The sequence below is a fragment of the Oncorhynchus tshawytscha genome, linkage group LG01, assembly GCF_018296145.1.
Source record: "Oncorhynchus tshawytscha isolate Ot180627B linkage group LG01, Otsh_v2.0, whole genome shotgun sequence".
NCBI classification, from domain to species: Eukaryota; Metazoa; Chordata; class Actinopteri; order Salmoniformes; family Salmonidae; genus Oncorhynchus; species Oncorhynchus tshawytscha.
Genome location: NC_056429.1, coordinates 80426169 through 80447030, shown reverse-complemented (window position 1 = coordinate 80447030; position 20862 = coordinate 80426169). Strand labels below are relative to the sequence as shown.

General features: G+C 43.6%; 1 protein-coding gene across 3 annotated transcripts in view; it reads left to right on the top strand.

The window, feature by feature from the left end:
* LOC112257764 (centrosomal protein of 131 kDa) overlaps positions 1-20862 on the top strand; it is a 38605-nt gene that overhangs the window by 12727 nt on the left and 5016 nt on the right. For 2 of the 3 annotated variants that reach the window (XM_024431594.2, XM_024431602.2), the window contains 16 exons: positions 3207-3320; positions 5123-5330; positions 5506-5606; positions 5807-5986; positions 6354-6545; positions 6888-7022; positions 7290-7415; positions 7554-7670; positions 7995-8024; positions 8618-8720; positions 9030-9231; positions 13264-13371; positions 13954-14071; positions 15906-15980; positions 17981-18123; positions 19439-19616. In XM_024431594.2, the coding sequence (XP_024287362.1) occupies positions 3207-3320; positions 5123-5330; positions 5506-5606; positions 5807-5986; positions 6354-6545; positions 6888-7022; positions 7290-7415; positions 7554-7670; positions 7995-8024; positions 8618-8720; positions 9030-9231; positions 13264-13371; positions 13954-14071; positions 15906-15980; positions 17981-18123; positions 19439-19616 (2130 nt within the window). The remainder of the gene's footprint in view (positions 1-3206; positions 3321-5122; positions 5331-5505; positions 5607-5806; positions 5987-6353; positions 6546-6887; positions 7023-7289; positions 7416-7553; positions 7671-7994; positions 8025-8617; positions 8721-9029; positions 9232-13263; positions 13372-13953; positions 14072-15905; positions 15981-17980; positions 18124-19438; positions 19617-20862) is intronic. The other variant, XM_024431611.2, reaches the window with a different exon arrangement.

Below are 20862 nucleotides of genomic sequence, written 5' to 3'. Positions count from 1 at the left end.
TCCCGTCAGTAGAGGATGCCTGGTTATTCTTTAAAAGTGCCTTCCTCACCATCTTAAATAAGCATGCTCCGTTCAAAAAATGTAGAACCAGGAATCGATATAGCCCTTGGTTCACTCCAGACCTGTCAGCCCTTGACCAGCACAAAAACATCCTGTGGCCTTCTGCATTAGATTCGAATAGCCCGCGTGATATGCAACTTTTCAGGGAAGTTAGGAACCAAAATGCACAGGCTGTTAGGAAAGCTAAGACTATCTTTTTCGAACAGAAATTTGCATTCCGTAGTACAAACTCAAAAAAGTTCTGGGACACTATAAAGTCCATGGAGAATAAGAGCACCTCCTCCCAGCTGCCCACTGCACTGCGGCTAGGAAACACTGTCAGTACCGATAAATCCACTATAATTGAGAATTTCAATAAGCATTTCTCTACGGCTGGTCATGCTTTCCACCTGGCTACCACTACCCCGGTCAACTGCCCGGCACCCTCCACAGCAACCCGCCCATGCCCCCACCATTTCTCCTTCACCCATATCCAGATAGCTGATGTTCTGAAAGAGCTGCAAAATCTGGACCCCTACAAATCAGCCGGGCTAGACAATCTGGACCCTCTCTTTCTAAAATTATCTGCCGAAATTGTTGCAACCCCTATCACTAGACTGTTCAACCTCTCTTTCGTATCGTCTGAGATTCCCAAAGATTGGAAAGCTGCCGCGGTCTTCTCCTCTTCAAAGGGGGAGACACTCTAGACCCAAACTGCTACAGACCTATATCTATCCTACCTTGCCTTTCTAAGGTCTTCGAAAGCCAAGTTAACAAACAGATTACCGACCATTTCGAATCCCACTGAACCTTCTCTGCTATGCAATCTGTTTTCAGAGCTGATAATGGGTGCACCTCAGCCACGCTTAAGGTCCTAAACGATATCATAACTGCCATCGATCAGACATTACTGTCCAGCCGTATTCATCGACCTGGCCAAGACGTTCAACTCTGTCAAACACATCATTCTTATCTGCAGACTCAACAGCCTTGGTTTCTCAAATGACTGCCTCGCCTGGTTCACCAACTAATTCTCTGACAGTGTTCAGTGTCAAATTGGAGCGACTGTTGTCTGGGCCTCTGGCAGTCTCTATGGGGGTGCCACAGGGTTCAATTCTCTTCTCTGTTGACATCAATGATGTCGCTCTTGCAGCTGGTCATTCTCTGATCCACCGCTACGCAGACGACACCATTCTGTATATTTCTGGCCCTTCTTTGGACACTATTAACTAACCTCCAGACGAGCTTCAGTGCCATACAACTCTCCTGGCCTATTTATTGCCTTTACCTCCCTTTTCTAACCTCATTTGCACACACTGTATATACATTTTCTTCAACTGTATTATTGACTATGTTTTGTTTAATCCATGTGTAACTCTGTGTTGAACTGCTTTGCTTTATTCTTGACCAGGTCGCAGTTGTAAATGAGAACTTGTTCTCAACTAGCTTACCTGGCTAAATAAAGGTGAAATAAAATAAATTAAAACTTGTTCTCTGTGAAGCTTTGATTTGGGCTGAAATCTGAGGTGCAGTTAACTCTAATGAACTTGTCCTTTGCAGCAGAGGTAACTCTTGGTCTTCCTTTCCTGTGGTGGTCCTCATGAGAATCAATTTAATCATAGCGCTTGAAGGTTTTTTGCGACTGCACTTGAAGAAACTTTCTTCAAGTGCAGTTCTTTACATTTTCCATATTGACTGACATTCATGTGTTAAAGTAATGATGGACTGTCGTTTCTATTTGCTTATTTGAGCTGTTCTTGCCATACTATTGACTTGGTCTTTTACCAAATAGGGCTATCTTCTGTATAGCACCCCTACCTTGTCACAACACAACTGATTGGCTCAAACACGCTAAGAAGGAAATAAATTCCACAAATGAACTTTTAGCAAGGCACACCTGTTAATTGAAATGCATTTCAGGTGACGACCTCATGAAGCTGGTTAAGAGAATGCCAAGAGTGTGCAAATCTGTCAAGGCACACTTTTTTGGTTACTATATGATTCCATATGTGTTGTTTCATAGTTCTAATGCCTTCACTATTATTCTACAAGGTAAAACAAAATAAAGAAAAACCCTTGAATGAGTAGGTGTGTCCAAACTTTTGACTGGCACTGTATATGCTACATGGCAGACACTTTTATCCAAAGTGACTTCTGGTGCAGTGGATACAGTGTGCGATGCCTTCAGAAAGAGTTCATACCCCTTGACTTAATCCACATTGTGTTGTTACAGCCTGAATTCAAAGTGGATTAAATATCTGTTTTTTCTCACCCATCTACACACAATACCTGATAATGACAAAGGTTCCCCCAAACATAACGCTTTGTGTTCAGGACAAAAAGTACATTTGTAAGCCAATTATTTTTGCAGGATTATATAAGTGCCTTGTTGCAAACAGGATGCATGTTTTTTTGAATATTTTTTTATTCTGTACAGGCTTTTCTTTTCACTCTCATTTATGTTAGTATTGTGGAGTAACTACAATGTTGTTCCATCATTTTTCTCCTATCACAGCCATTAAACTCTAACTGTTTAAAGTCACCATTGGCCTCATGGTGAAAACCCCTGAGCAGTTTCCTTCCTCTCCGGCAACTGAGTATTGTTGTAGTGACTGGATGTATTGATACACCATTCAAAGCCTAATTAATAACTTCACCATGCTCAAAGGGATATTTTAGAGTCTGCTTCTTTTTTTAAAATATTTTGTTATACACTTCTACCAAACAGTGCTTGAAATTCTTGACTGAGGGACCTTACAGATCAATGTAGTTGTGGGGTACAGACACGGTAGTTATTTAAAAAATCATGTCATCCTCTGTTATTGAACACGGAATGAGTCCATGCAAATTATTATGTGATTTGTTAAGCATATTTTTAGTCCTGAACTTATTTAGGCTTGCCATAACAGAGGGGTTGAATACTTATTGACTCAAAGCATTTCAGCTTTAATGTTTTTTCTAAAATATTCTACGAACAGAACTCCACTTTGACATTATGGTGTATTGTGTGTAGTTCAGTGACACAATCTCAATTTAATAGATATTTAATTCAGGCTGTAACACAACATTTTGAAAAAAATTAAAGGGGTGTGAATACTTTCTGAAAGCACTGCATATAATCCCTGTGGGAATTGAACCCACAACCTTTTTGTGTTTACCGTGTGAAGGAACGAGAACAGAGGGCAGAGGAGGAGAAGTCTCCAGAGGTGCAGAAGAAGGAGGAGGACCGGAAAAGGATTCGTGAGGAGAAGGCTCGTCTTGCCCGCGTCGCAGCCATTCAGGTATTATAGAGGAATATTTACACAGCCTCAGCGAAGGTATGCAGGATGACTATTTCTGAATGTATAGTTGAACTATAGCTAAACTTCCTACAGTAAACCTCTCTTATTGTACCTGAGTCATAACACAGTGGTCTCTTCTTTGTTAGATCCCACTCCCTCAACTAGAGGTCGACCGATTTATGATTTTCCGATACCGATTATTGGAGGACCAAAAAAGCCGATACCGATTAAGCTGCCGATTTTAAATAATAATAATAATAAAAAAATAAATGTAATAATGACAATTACAACAATACTGAATTAACACTTATTTTAACTTAATATAATACATCAATAAAATCAATTTAGCCTCAAGTAGATAATGAAACATGTTCAATTTGGTTTAAATAATCCAAAAACAGTGTTGGAGAAGAACGTGAAAGTGCAATATGTGCTATGTAAGAAAGCTAACGTTTCAGTTCCTTGCTCAGAACATGAGAACATATGAAAGCTGGTGGTTCCTTTTTAACATGAGTCTTCAATATTCCCAGGTAAGAAGTTTTAGGTTGTAGTTATTATAGGACTATTTCCCTCTATAACATTTGTATTTCATTAACCTTTGACTGTTGGATGTTCTAATAGGCACTAATGTTGCCAGTGTAACTGTATAGCTTCCGTCCCTCTCCTCGCTCCTCCCTGGGCTCGAACCAGGAACACAACAGCAACCACATCGAAGCAGCGTTACCCATGCAGAGCAAGGGAAACAACCACCCCAAGGCTCAGAGCGAGTAAAGTTTGAAACGCTATTAGCGCGTGCTAACTAGCCAGCCATTTCACTTCGGTCACACCAGCCTCATCTCGGGAGTTGATAGGTTTGAAGTCATAAACAGTGCAATGCTTGACGCACAACGAAGAGCTGCTGGCAAAACGCACGAAAGTGCTGTTTGAATGAATGCTTACGCGCGCCTGCTTCTGCCTACCACCGCTCAGTCAGATACTTGTATGCTCAGTCAGATTATATGCAACACAGGACACGCTAGATAATCTCTAGTAATATCATCAACCATGTGTAGTTAACTAGTGATTATGATTGATTGTTTTTTATAAGATACGTTTAATGCTAGCTAGCAACTTACCTTGTCTTACTGCATTTGTGTAACAGGCAGTCTCCTTGTGGAGTGCAACGTTATTGCGTTGGACTAGTTAACTGTAAGGTTGCAAGATTGGTTCCCCCGAGCTGACAAGGTGAAAATCTGTCTTTCTGCCCCTGAACGAGGCAGTTAACCCAACGTTCCTAGACCGTCATTGAAAATAAGAATGTGTTCTTAACTGACTTGCCTAGTTAAATAAAGATTAAATAAAAGTGTCAAAATAAAAAATCGGCAAATCGGTGCCCAAAAATACCGATAGGTATTTTATGATTGTTATGAAAACTTGAATTCGGTCCTAATTAATCGGCCGTTCCGATTAATCGGTCGACCTCTACCCTCAACGCCAAATGCTTCAGTCTTCATGACACAAATGTAGTAGATTGGAAAAACACCTTGCAGACAGTTCCCATGCAGCCTGGGTGCCGGTCCGTTCCTGCTCTCTAGCCAACTACTTGTAATGTTTGACCTTTAGTGACAAGGCTAGTTTCTGCTCCGGGGTGAAGTTTCCCATAGGTACAGATTTAAGATCCGCTTCCCTTAACCTTTATCGTTACTGGGAAAAATGCTAAACTGGGCCAAGATCAGCGTCTAGGGGCAACTTCACCCTAGTTCCCTGGTCTCTTTCTCCGTGACCCTGCCTGCCTAATGTCGCCCCCTCCTGCTGTGTTGTAGGAGCTGCAGCAGAAGAGAGCCCAGAGGGCTGCTGAGATACAGGCCTTGGCCCAAGAGGAGATGGAGACCCTGAGACACAGTGGCAAGGTGGGCCATAAGAAACCGACCAAGACCACCACCACCTCCCCCAGCAACAAGAGCCCCACATCCCCCTGCAACAGGAACCCTATCTCCCCCACTGGCTCTGACGTCAAGGCCCAGAACACAGGTCAGTCTCTCCCTGAGCCTCTAATGGCAACTTTCCCTGTCAAGCCTAGTGCAGTCATGGATGTAATGTAAATTAGTGTGCATTTCCTTTCTCCATTGCCAGCTAAAATACCTTGTCCTGTAAGCACATATAGTTGCATATAGATGTTGCCCTCATGTTTTTCCTCTGTCTGCAGACTCTAACAATGTGAATGTTGTGACTGACCTGGATGACATCACCAACTTGAGACCGCTGTCCCCTGCACTGTCCAATCGCAGAGACTCTCAATGCTCTCAGGTAACAAACCATTGATTCTAGCTCTAAATTTACCATAACAGTACGAGATCTGATCTTTGGAATATTCCCATTTGTTTATGCATTGTCTCATTCTTAAACCTGACTTACTGATCTGTATATTGTCTACAAAACCAGTGCATTCAGGCTGATTTAATATCATCCATGTCCTGGCGCTGTATTTGTTCTTCTCTGTATAACAGGAGATTCTGCAGCGGTCAGTGAGTGTGGAGGACCAGCGCCAGGGGGCGCCATCGAGCAGAGCCCAGTCTAAGACCACCCTGAACGACCTGCTGGACACTCTGAAGCTCCTAGAGGAAGAACCAGAGAGGCTGTCTGAACCCAAGAGCTACCACAAGGAGAAGTACTCCTGGATAGATGAGGTAAGGCTGCACTACATTTCACAAAGATGTACCCTTCCCTCTGCCCTTGTTCACTCTCTTTAGCAGATCTGAAGCTACTTGTATCTGGTTTCTAACCATATCGCTTTTATCTATCCAGTTCTGTTTCACACCTTGATTCCCCTCAGCTCTTTGCCTTGTAATGCAATAGATTTAAACTACTTGATGTCTACTCTACCTTTAGCCTTTCATTTTTTAATGAGCTAACAGTCTTGGGACGTACAGGAGACCCCAGTGGTGCAAACCCAAGTCGTCACATACATTCTCTCCCTGCTCTCCCTTCTCTCACATTCTCTCCCTTTCCTCCCTGACCACTGATAACATGTTTGTATTATTTATATTCTATCAGGATGGAGACTCCAACTCCCTGACCACTGATAACCTGGAGCGTCATGGTCAGCTGGTCCATACCCCTGTGCTGCCAGACGGGGGCGCTCTCCTCTCTGAGGCCAAACTACAGAGCATCATGAGCTTCCTGGATGAGATGGAGAAGTCTGAACAGGAGAGACCTCGATCTGTCACCTCAGGGTCACACAAAGAGGTGAGGGGAGATTCGCTCAATGCCATTGTCCCGACATTGTTAATAAAATAAGGGTTTGCGAGTGCTGGGCTTGCCTTCATTTCTGACCTAGACCAACAACCTCTCAATGCTGATAATGAGGGGTATTTAGTTCTTCCGATGTGACTTTTATTATACACACCTCTCCAATCTAGAGATGTGACTTGAGCATTTAATTTACCCCACCATATAGGGTTAGGTAGATAATGTTTTAGGTTAGATCTTAAGCTGAAAGGGTGATTGCAATCAGGTGTTGCTAAAATAGTTAGATGTTAGTGAGTTGGACGGTGTGTGTTGCAGTGTGTGAGCTCTGTCTGTCTCTAGATGTTGTCAGAAGAGGAGCTTGCGGGAATAGAGCAGGCCTCGGCCACGGCTGCTGAGGTCACTGGCTCCATGATGAGACTGAAGTTGGAGCTGGAGGAGAAGAGGCGCACTGTCAACATGCTGCAGACCGCTCTGGTGAGAACGTGAATAACATTCACTGTATTCCATCACAAGATCCATCTCACAGCCATATGGGATGTTTTCTTTTTCACAGGGGAACACTTATTAATTAAAGATGTCATAGCTTTACCCCATCTCAATTTGTTGTTACTAAGACAACTTTGGGTGGCCAAATTGAATCGCTAGGCCACCTGTTGCCTATCCCTGGTCTATAGTGTTCACATGCTAAGCTGTCCCATCTGTCTCTCTCGCCCATTCTCCACCCCTCTCTCTCTGTCCCAGACCCAGCAGAGGGAGTTGACAGTGAGGCATGTGAAGGAGACAGAGAAGGAATTGAGCAGGAACTTCACTCTGCAGAAGGAGCAGTATGAAGCCACCATCCAGAGACACCTCACCTTTATAGACCAGGTACACACACACACACACACACGACCCCCTTACTCTTATCCAAAATCCAAGGCTACGCCATCACTCTCTCCTTTGAACTGAAATGTCGTTAGCGCCTCTATCTCTCATATGACTCTATTTTTCTCTCTGTTTGTGCAGCTAATAGACGATAAGAAGGCTCTGAGTGAGCGTTGTGAGGGAGTGGTGGGAGAGCTCAAACTAGTGGATCAGAAATACACTAAGAAGATCGGCCAGATGCAGGAGCAACATGAACTGGTAAGGGGTGACACACACACTTCTTACAGTACTGACATCTGCCATCCTCTGTCCTGGCCACTAGGATGCAGACTTGAGCCATCCACCACTATGGCGTAGAGGAGGCAGGGGAGATCAGTATTTGTGTTTTATCTATGTTTGTGGTTTAACAGTCTCTTCTGCTGCTAGCGACTTCTCTCTGCTTATGCCTTGTCGCCTTGCCATTATGTGTTTGCCTGCTTTGCTTGCTTCTGCTATTGTTGCTTTTTAATCACTGTTTTTTTTTCTCTTTCCTCCTCCTTTCCTCCTCTGTCCTGTCTGTTTCTCATTTTCCTCTGGCTCTAGGTGTGGCAAATTCTGGGTCCCTTGTGCGAGGTAACCTTTTTCCCTAACCCACTCATCACTCCCTTCTTGCTCTTCTTTCATTCATTTTGTTCATTTGTCCTTTCTCCTGTCAGGACTCTATATATGCATGTGAGTTTATTCCGGTACAGTCTGCCTCTGTCTGTCTGTAGACTTGGTGTTGTAACAGTTTTTAAACCCCTGTCCTAGGCAGCTGACTAACCTTACACCATGTGTTCTCTCAGCCCTTGTCTGTCTGTCTTCACCCATTAAAACACTTAAACCCTATTCTTTCATACCATTTCCCTCATGTGGAATGTAGCCTCACAAACCATTCCTGTTTGCATATCAATACCAATGATGTATATAAACATTTTAATATGAATATATGTATGTCTATGATCACTACACTCTCATCTATTCTTGGTCACATGGGATGTAGCCTAATCTTTTGCCTACAGAAATTACCCTTGATGTTTCTTTGAGGCACCTTTTGTCATGGAAGATGTGACAGACATGGTGTCGCTACCGTGTCCCTCCCAGTCACTGTAGTAACTTCTTTCCAAAGGAAGATTGACCTTTTGACATTCAACCCTAACCTCTAACCTGCCCCTCTTCATCCTCAGGAGATCAAGAAGCTGAAAGAGTTGATGAGTGCCACAGAGAAGGTCCGCAGGGAGAAGTGGATCGACGAGAAGACCAAGAAGATAAAAGAGATCACTGTGAAAGGTGAGAGGAGGGCCTCATTTGAAGCTGCCTCGAAGGCAGGATCTAGGATCTGCTTACCCTACGCTAACCTCCACTAAATCCTATTAGGGAGAAAAATACCCAAGTTCAGTGTCTAGGGTCAACTTAATTTCACTTCTGAGAAGTACATGCATAGAGCTCAAATGTTTATCTCTTCACAATTACAATAATTACTTTGTTTGCAGTGTAACAATTCTGCTGTGATTATTTCTGTGTTAACTGATGTTTCTCTTTCTCAACCTCTCTCTCTTGTACTTTTCGTTCTTGTTCTTCCTCTTCGCTTTGTGCCAGGTCTGGAGCCAGAGATCCAGAAGCTGATCTGTAAACACAAGCAAGAGCTGAAAAAGCTGCGGGTCCTTCATGAGGCTGAGCTGCTGCAGGCAGACGAGAGGGCAGCCCAACGCTATGTTGGCCAGACTGAAGAGCTACGACAACAGCTGGAGAGAGACCGGGACGAGCAGTGTCAGAGAGAGAGGGAACTGGCCAAGCAGAGGTTTGTATGCACACCATATATGCACGCACGTGAGCTCACACACATTCACACTACGATAACACTGGCAGTGTAAAGGCAAGACATGAAACCCCAAATAATGGACAGGAAGTAGGTTTATAAGTAATGTATCACCAAACCTCCCATATAGATACTTAACCAATGTGGTTGTCTTTCAGAAGCTGAATTCATTAGAGTACGTGTGGTGGAGAGATGTCTGTCTTTGTGAGCGCCCACGTGTGCATGCTGCCCGTGTGTGAGCGCGTTGTACAGATGGTCTTATTTCCACCAGTCTGTTCTTTCCCACATGTCCTAGCGTCATTTTGTGGAGCTGCTGTGTGGTGTGGTCACACTGCCTGCTCTGTAGTGATAAGAGTGAAGGACTGGATAACAATGAAAGCGCCAGGAAGGCCATTCTTGCGTCCTAAATGGCACCCTATATAGTGCACTCCTGACCTAATCAAAAGTAGTGCGGAATAGGGAATAGCCATTTGGGATGTAGGCCAGTGACTGACCCCATTTTCAAATCAGGTAACCCCATCAGGAAACCCCACAAACCTAACCATTAGAAAACTTAAATTCGATTTAAATAAGCCTTAGGTAGCAAATTAGCAACAAAATTAGACACGATCATTGACCTTCATACAAAAATTCCTCACTTCGTAGACAGATTTGTCACTTCCTCACGCTTTACCGTTTCCTCTCTGCCGCCATTCCACCCATTATAACTCATTGACCTGAATGGGGACACCCGTTTTATTCATTATTTCTATCGCTGTCAGGAGGAGAGGTGAAAATGTGTATTTTAATGGTTATTATGTTGACTGTGGTCATTTGGCTGGTCAATTACCGCCATCCAAAATTCCATGACCGTCACAACCCAATTGGAGCGTATCATTGGTTAAAGTTCCCCTCCAGAGGATGTTGCTGCCACTATTTTGACCTAATTCCTGTCCTAGTGCGGAAATGCTTGTTTAGTTCCACCCACCGAACTATTATGTATGGCTCCTTAATAATATTGATTAATATGACATGCACATCTCCAACTTCCTCCATGTGCGCAGCCCACACTTTCTCTTGCACAGCGCAGACTCCGCAATTTGTAAACAAACCAAACGCCAAGGTCAGGGTAGCTTAGCTAATCGCTACGGAGCACAGCACATTTAATGGTAGCTAGGACAAGTCAAAGGACAATCCACTCTCCCGCCATCTTTTTGCAAAGGAATTGAATGATCAAAGATTAATACAGAATTTACTGGAGTTTTACCGGCGATGCTAGATGCTAGCTAACCTATTCCCTTGACCAATAAAGCTAGCTAGCCAGGTAGCAAGCTACCGGTAACTTAACCACTGTGAATAATTGGTTCCAAAGTTGTTTCAAGCGCAAAAGTACCTTTAACTATGCTAGCTACCATTCGACTGTTTCTCGGATAAACTAATTATCTGAAAATGGTGCAGTTGCGTTAGTACTGGTAAAGGAGTGATTTACTCACTGAGCTATATATGAACTTTGCCACTTCATATGAGTTAGCTTCATTTTATGAGTTGGCTCTGGCTGGGCTACTCAAGGACATTCAGACACTTGTACCGAAGCCACTCCTGCGTTGTCTTGGCTGTGTGCTTAGGGTTGTTGTCCTGTTGGAAGGTGAACCTTTGCCCCAGTCTGAGGTCCTGAGTGCTCTGGAGCAGGTTTTCATGAAGGATCTTTGCTCTGTTCGGCAGGGTAGACTAGTGGTTAGAGCGTTGGACTAGTAATCGGAAGGTTACAAGTTCAAACCCCCGAGCTGACAAGGTACAAATCTGTCGTTCTGCCCCTGAACAGGCAGTTAACCCACTGTTCCTAGGCCGTCATTGAAAATAAGAATTTGTTCTTAACTGACTTGCCTAGTTAAATAAAGGTAAAATAACATTTCCCTCGATCCTGACTAGTCTCCCAGTCTCTGCCACTGAAAAACATCCCCACAGCATGATGCTGCCACCACCATGCTTCAGCGTAGGGTGGTGCCAGGTATCCTCCAGACGTGACGCCTGGCATTCAGGCCAAAGAGTTACATCTTGGTTTCATCAGACCAGAGAATCTTGTTTCTCATGGTCAAGAGTCCTTTCTTTAGGTGCCGTTTGGCAAACTCCAAGCGGGCTGTCATGTGCCTTTTACTGAGGAGTGGCTTCCATCTGGTCACTCTACCATAAAGGCCCTATTTGAGTAGTGCTGCAGAGATGGTTGTCCTTCTGGAAGGTTCTCCCATCTCCACAGAGGAACTCCGGAGCTCTGTCAGAGTGACCATTGGGATCTTTGTCACCTCCCTGACCAATGCCCTTCTCCCCGGTTTCTCAGTTTGTCCGGGCGGTCAGCTCTAGGAAGACTCTTGGTGGTTCCAAACTTCTTCCATTTAAGAATGATGGAGGCCACTTTGTTCTTGGGGACCTTCAATGCTGTAGAAATGTTGTGTTACCCTTCCCCAGATCTGTGCCTCGACACAATCCTATCTCATAGCTCATGGCTTGGTTTTTGCTCTGACATGTACTGTCAACTGTGGGACCTTATATAGACAGATGTGTGCCTTTTCCAAATCATGTCCAAATAATTGAATTTACCACAGGTGGACTCCAATCAAGTTGTAGAAACATCTCAGGGATGATCAATGGGAACAGGATGCACCTGAGCTCTATTTCAAGTCTCAAAGCAAAGGGTTTGAATAAGTACTACACCCGTTCTGCCAGTCACATTCTGTTAAATGTCCCCAATGCACACACATCCCTGGGTCGCTCCTCTTTTCAGTTCGCTGCAGTCAGAGATGGGAACGAGCTGCAACAAACACTCAAACTGGACAGTTTTTTTTGTTCTCTTCAATTTCGTGGTATCCAATTGTTAGTAGTTACTGTCTTGCCTCATCGCTACAACTCCCGTACGGGCTCGGGAGAGAAAAAGGTCGAGAGCCATGCGTCCTCTGAAACATAACCCAACCAAGCCACACTGCTTCTTAACACAGGCTCGAACCCAGAGTCTCTGGTGGCACAGCTAGCACTGTGCCACACGGGAGGCCCCCAAACTGGACAGTTTCATTCAAAGACTCAGACACTTTTACTGACAGTTGTGGCTGCTTCGCGTGATGTATTGTTGTCTCTACCTTTGTGCTGTTGTCTGTGCCCAATAATGTTTGTACCATGTTTTGTGCTGCTGCCATGTGGTGGTGCCACCATGCTGTGTTGCCATGTGTTGCTGCCATGCTATGTTGTCTTAGGTCTCTCTTTTATGTTTGTGTTATGTTTGTGTTGTGGTGTCTCTCTTGGCATGATCTCTGTGTTGTCCTATATATATTTTTTTTAATCCTAGCTCCCGTCCCCGCATTAGGCCTTTTGCCATTTGGTAGGCTGTCATTGTAAATAAGAATTTGTTCTTAATTAAAATGCCTTTTATTTGTATGGCATGTTCAATGGAAACTAAGTTTAAAAACTCAGACGAGTTTCGGCTACATGGCCTTCATCAGGGAGGTCCCTTTTGAAGGCCATTTAGCTGAAACGCGTCAGTTTTTAAACTTAGTTTCCATTGAACATGCCATACAAATATAGGCATTTTAATTAATTATATGAAGTGCCTTGGCCCTCCTTTCTTTTTGATGGCAAATTTCCCCCTTTTACCAAAGAGCACCTATCTTCCAAACTCTACTATTGTGTACCTCAGCAGCGCTTCAATTCCTCATCTAATTTTTTCTACAAGAATTTGTTCTTAACTGATGTGCATAGTTAAATAAAATAAAAAGTCAAGGAGTCTGAATACTTTCCAAATGCACTGTATGTGTATTCCTGTCAGTTTTGAGAAGCAGAGGGTTAGGGTTAGAGATGTCTTTGTATGTTTATTGGACAGAGAGATAGTGGTGATAGGATGTAGAGTGTGCTGTATTGGAGTATTAGCAGTGGGATGGATTCTAACCCATGCTGTAGCTGTATAGTGCACCGGAGGCAGCAGCCTAGACCGCTAGAGTAGACCACCCTAGGCCACAGGGTTACAGATGTTTTGCGTGTGTACCCGGTCAGGTTTGAGAAGCAGCTAGCGGAGGAGGAGATGTCTTTACAGCAGCAGAGGAGGAGACTCTACAAGGAGGTGTCTGAGGAGAAGGAAAGACTCAACCAGCTGGCCGCCAGGTGATGTCAAAGGTCATATAGATAAGATAGAGGCTGACACCCAATGTTGTCATCTCTATATGTCTAGACCTAACACTTCGTTTGCTGGGGACACTGGTGTGTACAATTAGACTGATGACATGGCCTAGATTTGACTTTACTGTACAGCATCTAGTACATTAGAATCATACAATACTTATCATGTGATGATTGTGTGTAGTAATGTAATCTCAAAAATCCAGATCTTAAATCTTGTGTAATTCCGCCAAATGCTCGATTTAGGTTCTGGGGCAGATTTATGAGAAACGATACTACCGAAGTCTCCACCGCCCCCTAAATGGAAAGTATGGGACAAACTCAAAAGATGGGAACACCTACTAAATTGTGATTTGTCCAAATGATCAGTGACAAACATCTGCGTACCGAGACAAAGTTCCTCGTTACTCGTCACATGCCGCATTCTGTTGACAGACGCTACGATACCATCCTATGTTATCTGTCCACGAGAGATTACTAGTAATGTAATGCCTACTATTTGATGTGTGCAAGTCAAGTATCAGTGGAGCATCTCTAAAATTAATGTCCTCTATCACTGCCCTGCAGGCAGCGTGCTGAGCTGGAGGACCTGAGGAAGCAACTGGAGGATAACAGCTCCCTGGCAGGGAGAGCTCTGAGAGAAGAGCTGGAGAGGAGCAGGGAGGAGCAGGAGAGGAGGCACCAGGTAATGGACAGTACCTGTCCCTACCACAATAATAATATAAATTATTATACAACAGGTGGTTTGTAATTCCCATTGTTCGAGCCTATCCTGCCCATTTATATACTAGACAACATACACAGAGCCAGTACAGTGATAAAAAGTGCCGTTGTTACCTAGCAATGCACTACTAGAACTACTACTATTTTTACATATCCACTGCCCAGCCATGCAATTTATAAACTTGATCTCGACTGTAAAAAGCATCTAGACATTATTTCCGACATTTGCTACATTGTTGGAATATTGAATTTCGATCTCTACTGTGTCCTATAGTAATGAGCGAGTTGGGACAAGACAGACAGGCAGCTTTTCTCAGCCAGTCGAAATCACGACTTTTATAGATCTACTGTATGCATACAATACCAGTCAAAAGTTTGGACACACCTACTCATTCAAGGGTTTTTCTTTATTTTTTACTATTTTCTACATTGTAGAAGAATAGTGAAGACATCAACAGGATCAAATAACACATATGGAATCATGTAGTAAGCAAAAAAGTGTTAAACAAATCAAAATATATTTGAGTTTCTTCAAAGTAGCCACCCTTTGCCTTAATGACAGCTTTGCAAACTCTTGGCATTATCTCAACCAGCTTCATCTGGAATGTTATGCTTTTCCAACAGTCTTGAAGGAGTTCCCACATTCTGAGCAATTGTTGGCTGCTTTTCCTTCACTCTGCAGTCCAACTCATCCCAAACTCTCTCAATTAGGTTGAGGTCAGGTGATTGTGGACACCAGATCATCTGATGCAGCACTCCATCACTCTCCTTGTTGGTCAAATAGCCCTTACACAGCCTGGAGGAGTGTTGGGTCATTGTCCTGTTGAAAAACAAATGATAGTCCCACTAAGTGCAAACCAGATGGGATGCCGTATCGCTGCAGAATGCTGTGGTAGCCATGCTGGTTAAGTGTGCCTTGAATTTTAAATAAATCACACAGTGTCACCAGCAAAGCACCATCACACCTCCTCCTCCATGCTTCACGGTGGGAACCACACATGCGGAGATCACCCGTTCACCTACTAATTCGACCATGAAGGCCTGATTCACGCAGTCTCCTCTGAACAGTTCATGTTGAGATGTCTGTTACTTGAACTCTGAAGCATTTATTTGGGCTGCAATTTCTGAGTCTGGTAACTCTCAAATTAACTTATGCTCTGCAGCAGAGGTAACTCTGGGTCTTCCTTTCCTTTGGCGGTCCTCATGAGAGCCAGTTTCATCATAGCGCTTGATGGTTTTTGCGATTGCACTTTTAAGAAATTTCTCCATAGCAACCATTTTTGTTTGCCATAGTAACCTGCAAAGTTCTGGAACTATTAACCAGTGCTTGGTTTTGTTTTGCTTTACATGCAATTGGCACTAACGACCAGAGAACGCCTAAAATTCCATTTGACAACCAGTGTTGGTGAATGTAGCGTCACGTTTTGTTGAAACATTTATGGTTTGGGAAAGAATCTTGCTTTTTAATGCTTGTAACCCGTTGTATAAAATCATTGACCACGTCACAGCCATGGTACAAATTTCAAAACACATGGCCTCTTGTATTTTTGCTGAAATTATGCCATTTAGCAGATGCTTTTATCCAAAACGATTTACAGCCGTGCAGTGCATGTTTTTTTTTTTGTACAGCTGGTCACAGTGGGAATCAAACCAACAATCTTGGCTTTGCAAGCGCCATGCTTTTCCAACTGAGCTACAAAGGACCATAGAGACTGGCCTACAGACTCTCTGACTGGCTAACACTGGTTGTGTTTTGTTGTCTAGTCTGGTAGTAACTTTGCTCCTTGTCTGTCTAGGTGGAGTTAAAAGCCCTCAGAGAACGCCTGGAGATCGAGAAACAGACCTGGGAGGAGAACTACATGAAGAAGGAGGTGTGTGTGCATGCATCAACACTTTGTCCATGTCTGTGTGTTCGTCCCCTTTCCCTCCCTGCTTGCTTGTTAAGCACTCTAGCTAAATGCACTCCCTCTCTCCTAGCACTGCTATGGTGCAGTGTGGCAGACCACTACACATTCAGCACTACATTGGCCAACTTGGCCACTGTCCTAACAGCCCACGCTGTCAAACCCAGGTTATGTCTGTAGTAGGGCTGTGGCGGTCATGAAATTTTGGCAGCCGGTGATTGTCAAACATAACTGCCGGTCTAACGGTAATTGGCCATTAATTAACATAAACACATTTAGCATCTCCTGGCTTACTTGCATAGCCTACAAACTACTGATGCAGACATCTACGTTTTAGTCTTAATCCATCACAATAAATCCATTATTTATTTTAGACATGTCTAAAGAATGAAGAAAATGTAGTCTTTCAGAAGTACACAATAGCATACTCTGAGTTGTCCTTATGTTAGGCCCTGATCTGGCTATGGCTGTGGGCTACACTAGTTCATAGCAGACAAGATTTGCTTAGAATTCCATGGCAATATGTTATAGTGTGAACAATGCAATTGAACATAGCTGAATAAAATAGAAAGGATATTTTCTCCAAACAATTTGAGGGAGTGAGCGCATGCGGCTATTCTGTGTTTAGCAGCTAAAAAAGGAACAGGTACTCCTATTTGCTTAATTTACCATTTATAATGATACAAAAATGTGATACAAAAGTTGGCCTATACGTTTACCTTTTTTTATACTTTCTAAGGCTGCAATGATGTGACTCCTCTAATGATTTGAAAAAAAAGTTGCGTGAAAGGCATTAGCTCTGTTTTTTTTTTTTTCGCAGGCTGTACACACTTCATCAGTCACTCATTCACAATTTGACAAGCACTTGATAATGCCTTATATTTGCCATGGTAAATTCATCATTCACAAGTGATAGGCTTATATTGTCACCCATCAGACTATTCTTGATTTAGTCTTGTCTTTGCATGTACTAAATAATATATGTGTGAAATTTGTTTTGATTTTGAATGGACCATTATCATACACCTGTATGAAATGGGAGGAAAAAATACATGTACTTAAAAAGCCACTGGAGAATGCTTTTCCCGTGGTTCATTTTCATGCCATCCTATTGTCAAGAGAGGCAATGTGCTTAACATTAGGAACGTTGAGAAATAAATATAATAGGCCTAGCCTATAGAAAGCTGATGGAATCCTGTTCTTTTTAATAGAGACAATCACTCTGTTTTCTGACGCAATTGCATAGCCTATAGAAATGTTGCGCAACATGAGCTCATGGGCTCTCATGAAGTGTTTGATTAGATTTTCAACGATATCAGAGTGATTAGAGGGACAATACAGTGCTGAGTACCAGGCAGTTAGCAAGTTTAGTAGGCATCTAATGACCAGTAGCAGCATCAGAGTTTGGAGCCTAATTACCATGACTAAACGGTCACGTTTCTGCTGCTTCCCTCACTCGGATTGGGCCAGGTCTGGATCTGACCAGGTCTATATGCAACGGGTCTAGTTGTCTTCGGGTCTGTTCATAGCGGGTCTCTGTATTTAAAACATGTATTTCTGCTAATCTGGTCCTTTCAAGAAGGCCTCTAGCAACCACCCTCACACACAGGTTTTTTCCATGGGCCTTTTTAATGGGGGATTTTTCATTGTGTTTGGGAATTGGTAGTTCTCTGAGCGATCTGAAACCACCACCTTCCCAACTGCCCCCACCCACTGCCTCTTTCCCCTCTTAAATGTCATGTGAATACTAAGACCCACAGGGCAAAGGCCTTATGGAGACGGGCAGGAAGGAAGGTTCACCGCAGCAGTCAGAGAAACTAATGTTCACAAAGTCATAACAATCCCAGTTTCACAATGACCTGCACATGCACTGTTGCTGTTGTGCCAGTGGTTTGTCTGTATTCTGGCATAGGGGTTTACCATGTGTGTGTGTGTGTGTGTGTGTGTGTGCGCGCATGCGCGCGCAGGAAGCATGGTTGTTGAGTCGGGAGCGTGAGCTGAAGGAGGAAGTACGTCGGGGGCGGGACAAAGAGATCGAGCTGGCCATTCAGAGGCTGGAGGAGGAGACGAGCGGGGCCCGCGACGAATGTGACCGGGCCGCTGACAATCGGTTAGTCATCTCACCATTAAATGTGGCGTTTCCGTGTGTGTCCATGTCCGTGTGTTTGCAAGTGCTGCAAGGATTGTGTATAAATATGCATATGGATGAACATACTACATGCTAAACTGGATGCAGTTTATCACAGTGCCATCCGTTTTGTCACTAAAGCACCTTATACCACCCACCACTGCGACTTGTATGCTCTAGTCGGCTGGCCCTCGCTACATATTCGTCGCCAGACCCACTGGCTCCAGGTCATCTACAAGTCCATGCTAGTTAAAGCTCCGCCTTATCTCAGTTCACTGGTCACGATGGCAACACCCATCCGTAGCACGCGCTCCAGCAGGTGTATCTCACTGATCATCCCTAAAGCCAACACCTCATTTGGCCGCCTTTCGTTCCAGTTCTCTGCTGCCTGTGACTGGAACGAATTGCAAAAATCGCTGAAGTTGGAGACTTTTATCTCCCTCACCAACTTCAAACATCTGCTATCTGAGCAGCTAACCGATCGCTGCAGCTGTACATAGTCTATCGGTAAATAGCCCACCTATTTTTACCTACCTCATCCCCATACTGTTTTTTATTTACTTTTCTGCTCTTTTGTACACCAATATCTCTACCTGTACATGACCATCTGATCATTTATCACTCCAGTGTTAATCTGCAAAATTGTAATTATTCGCCTACCTCCTCATGCCTTTTGCACACAATGTATATAGACTCCCCTTTTTTTTCTACTGTGTTATTGACTTGTTAATTGTTTACTCCATGTGTAACTCTGTTGTCTGTTCACACTGCTATGCTTTATCTTGGCCAGGTCGCAGTTGCAAATGAGAACTTGTTCTCAACTAGCCTACCTGGTTAAATAAAGGTAAAATAAAATAAAAAGTCTACATGTTATTTTTATTTTATTTAATATTTAACCTATATTTAACTAGGTAAGTCAGTTAAGAACAAATTCTTATTTACAATGATGGCCTACCCAGGCCAAACCCTAACCCAGACGACCCTGGGCCAATTATGCGCCACCCTATGGGACTCCCAATCACGGCCGGTTGTGATACAGCCTGAAATCGAACCATGGTCTGTAGTGATTCCTCTAGCGCTGAGATGCTGTGCTTTAGATCGCTGCACCACTCGGGAGTCCTGATATACAGTGTTGATAGACGGTCTAGATGCTGATCTTGGGTCAGATTTGCAATTCCCCTACTAATGGTTAAGGTTAGGATTGTGGGAGGGAAAGCTGATCCTAGATCTGTACCTAGGGGAAACTTCACCTTGGAGCTTGATATACTGTTTCTGACTATCTGTGTGTCTCTCTCAGTGTGAAGCGTGTGAGGGAGAAATACGAGGCGGAGCTGAAAGAGTTGGAGCGCTCTGAGAGGTCTGCCTTGGAAAAACAGCAGGAGATGAAGAAGAGACAGAGTGAGATGGAGGGAGAGCTGATCACACTACAGGGCCATCTCAGACAGAGAGAGCAGGAGATCGAAGACATCACACAGGTACAGACACCAGCAGACCTTGTTCCAATAGTTTGAAAACTCAGCTGTCCTTCCTTCCTCCCCTCCTTGGTTGGCCCTTTTTTATGCTGAAAGCTTGTTGGTGCATATGGCTGGGTAAATACATGTTGGTGCATATGGCTGGGTAAATACATGTTGGTGCCTATGGCTGGGTAAATACATGTTGGTGCCTATGGCTGGGTAAATGCATGTTGGTCCAAGCCTGTAGGGTGACATACAGTGGGGCAAAAAAGTATTTAGTCAGCCACCAATTGTGCAAGTTCTCCCACTTAAAAAGATGAGAGGCCTGTAATTTTCATCATAGGTACACTTCAACTATGACAGACAAAATGAGAGAAAAAAAATCCAGACAATCACATTGTAGGATTTTTAATGAATTTATTTGCAAATTATGGTGGAAAATAAGTATTTGGTCACCTACAAACAAGCAAGATGTCTGGCTCTCACAGACCTGTAACTACTTCTTTAAGAGGCTCCTCTGTCCTCCACTCGTTACCTGTATTAATGGAACCTGTTTGAACTTGTTATCAGTATAAAAGACACCTGTCCACAACCTCAAACAGCCACACTCCAAACTCCACTATGGCCAAGACCAAAGAGCTGTCAAAGGACACCAGAAACAAAATTGTAGATCTGCACCAGGCTGGGAAGACTGAATCTGCAATAGGTAAGCAGCTTGGTTTGAAGAAATCAACTGTGGGAGCAATTATTAGGAAATGGAAGACATACAAGACCACTGATAATCTCCCTCGATCTGGGCCTCCACACAAGATCTCACCCCGTGGGGTCAAAATGATCACAAGAACGGTGAGCAAAAATCCCAGAACCACACGGGGGGACCTAGTGAATGACCTGCAGAGAGCTGGGACCTAAGTAACAAAGCCTACCATCAGTAACACACTACGTCGCCAGGGACTCAAATCCTGCAGTTCCAGACGTGTCCCCCTGCTTAAGCCAGTACATGTCCAGGCCCGTCTGAAGTTTGCTAGAGAGCATTTGGATGATCCAGAAGAAGATTGGGAGAATGTCATTTGGTCAGATGAAACCAAAATATAACTTTTTGGTAGAAACTCAACTCGTCGTGTTTGGAAGACAAAGAATGCTGAGTTGCATCCAAAGAACACCATACCTACTGTGAAGCATGGGGATGGAAACATCATGCTTTGGGGCTGTTTTTCTGCAAAGGGACCAGGACTTACTGATCCGTGTAAAGGAAAGAATGAATGGG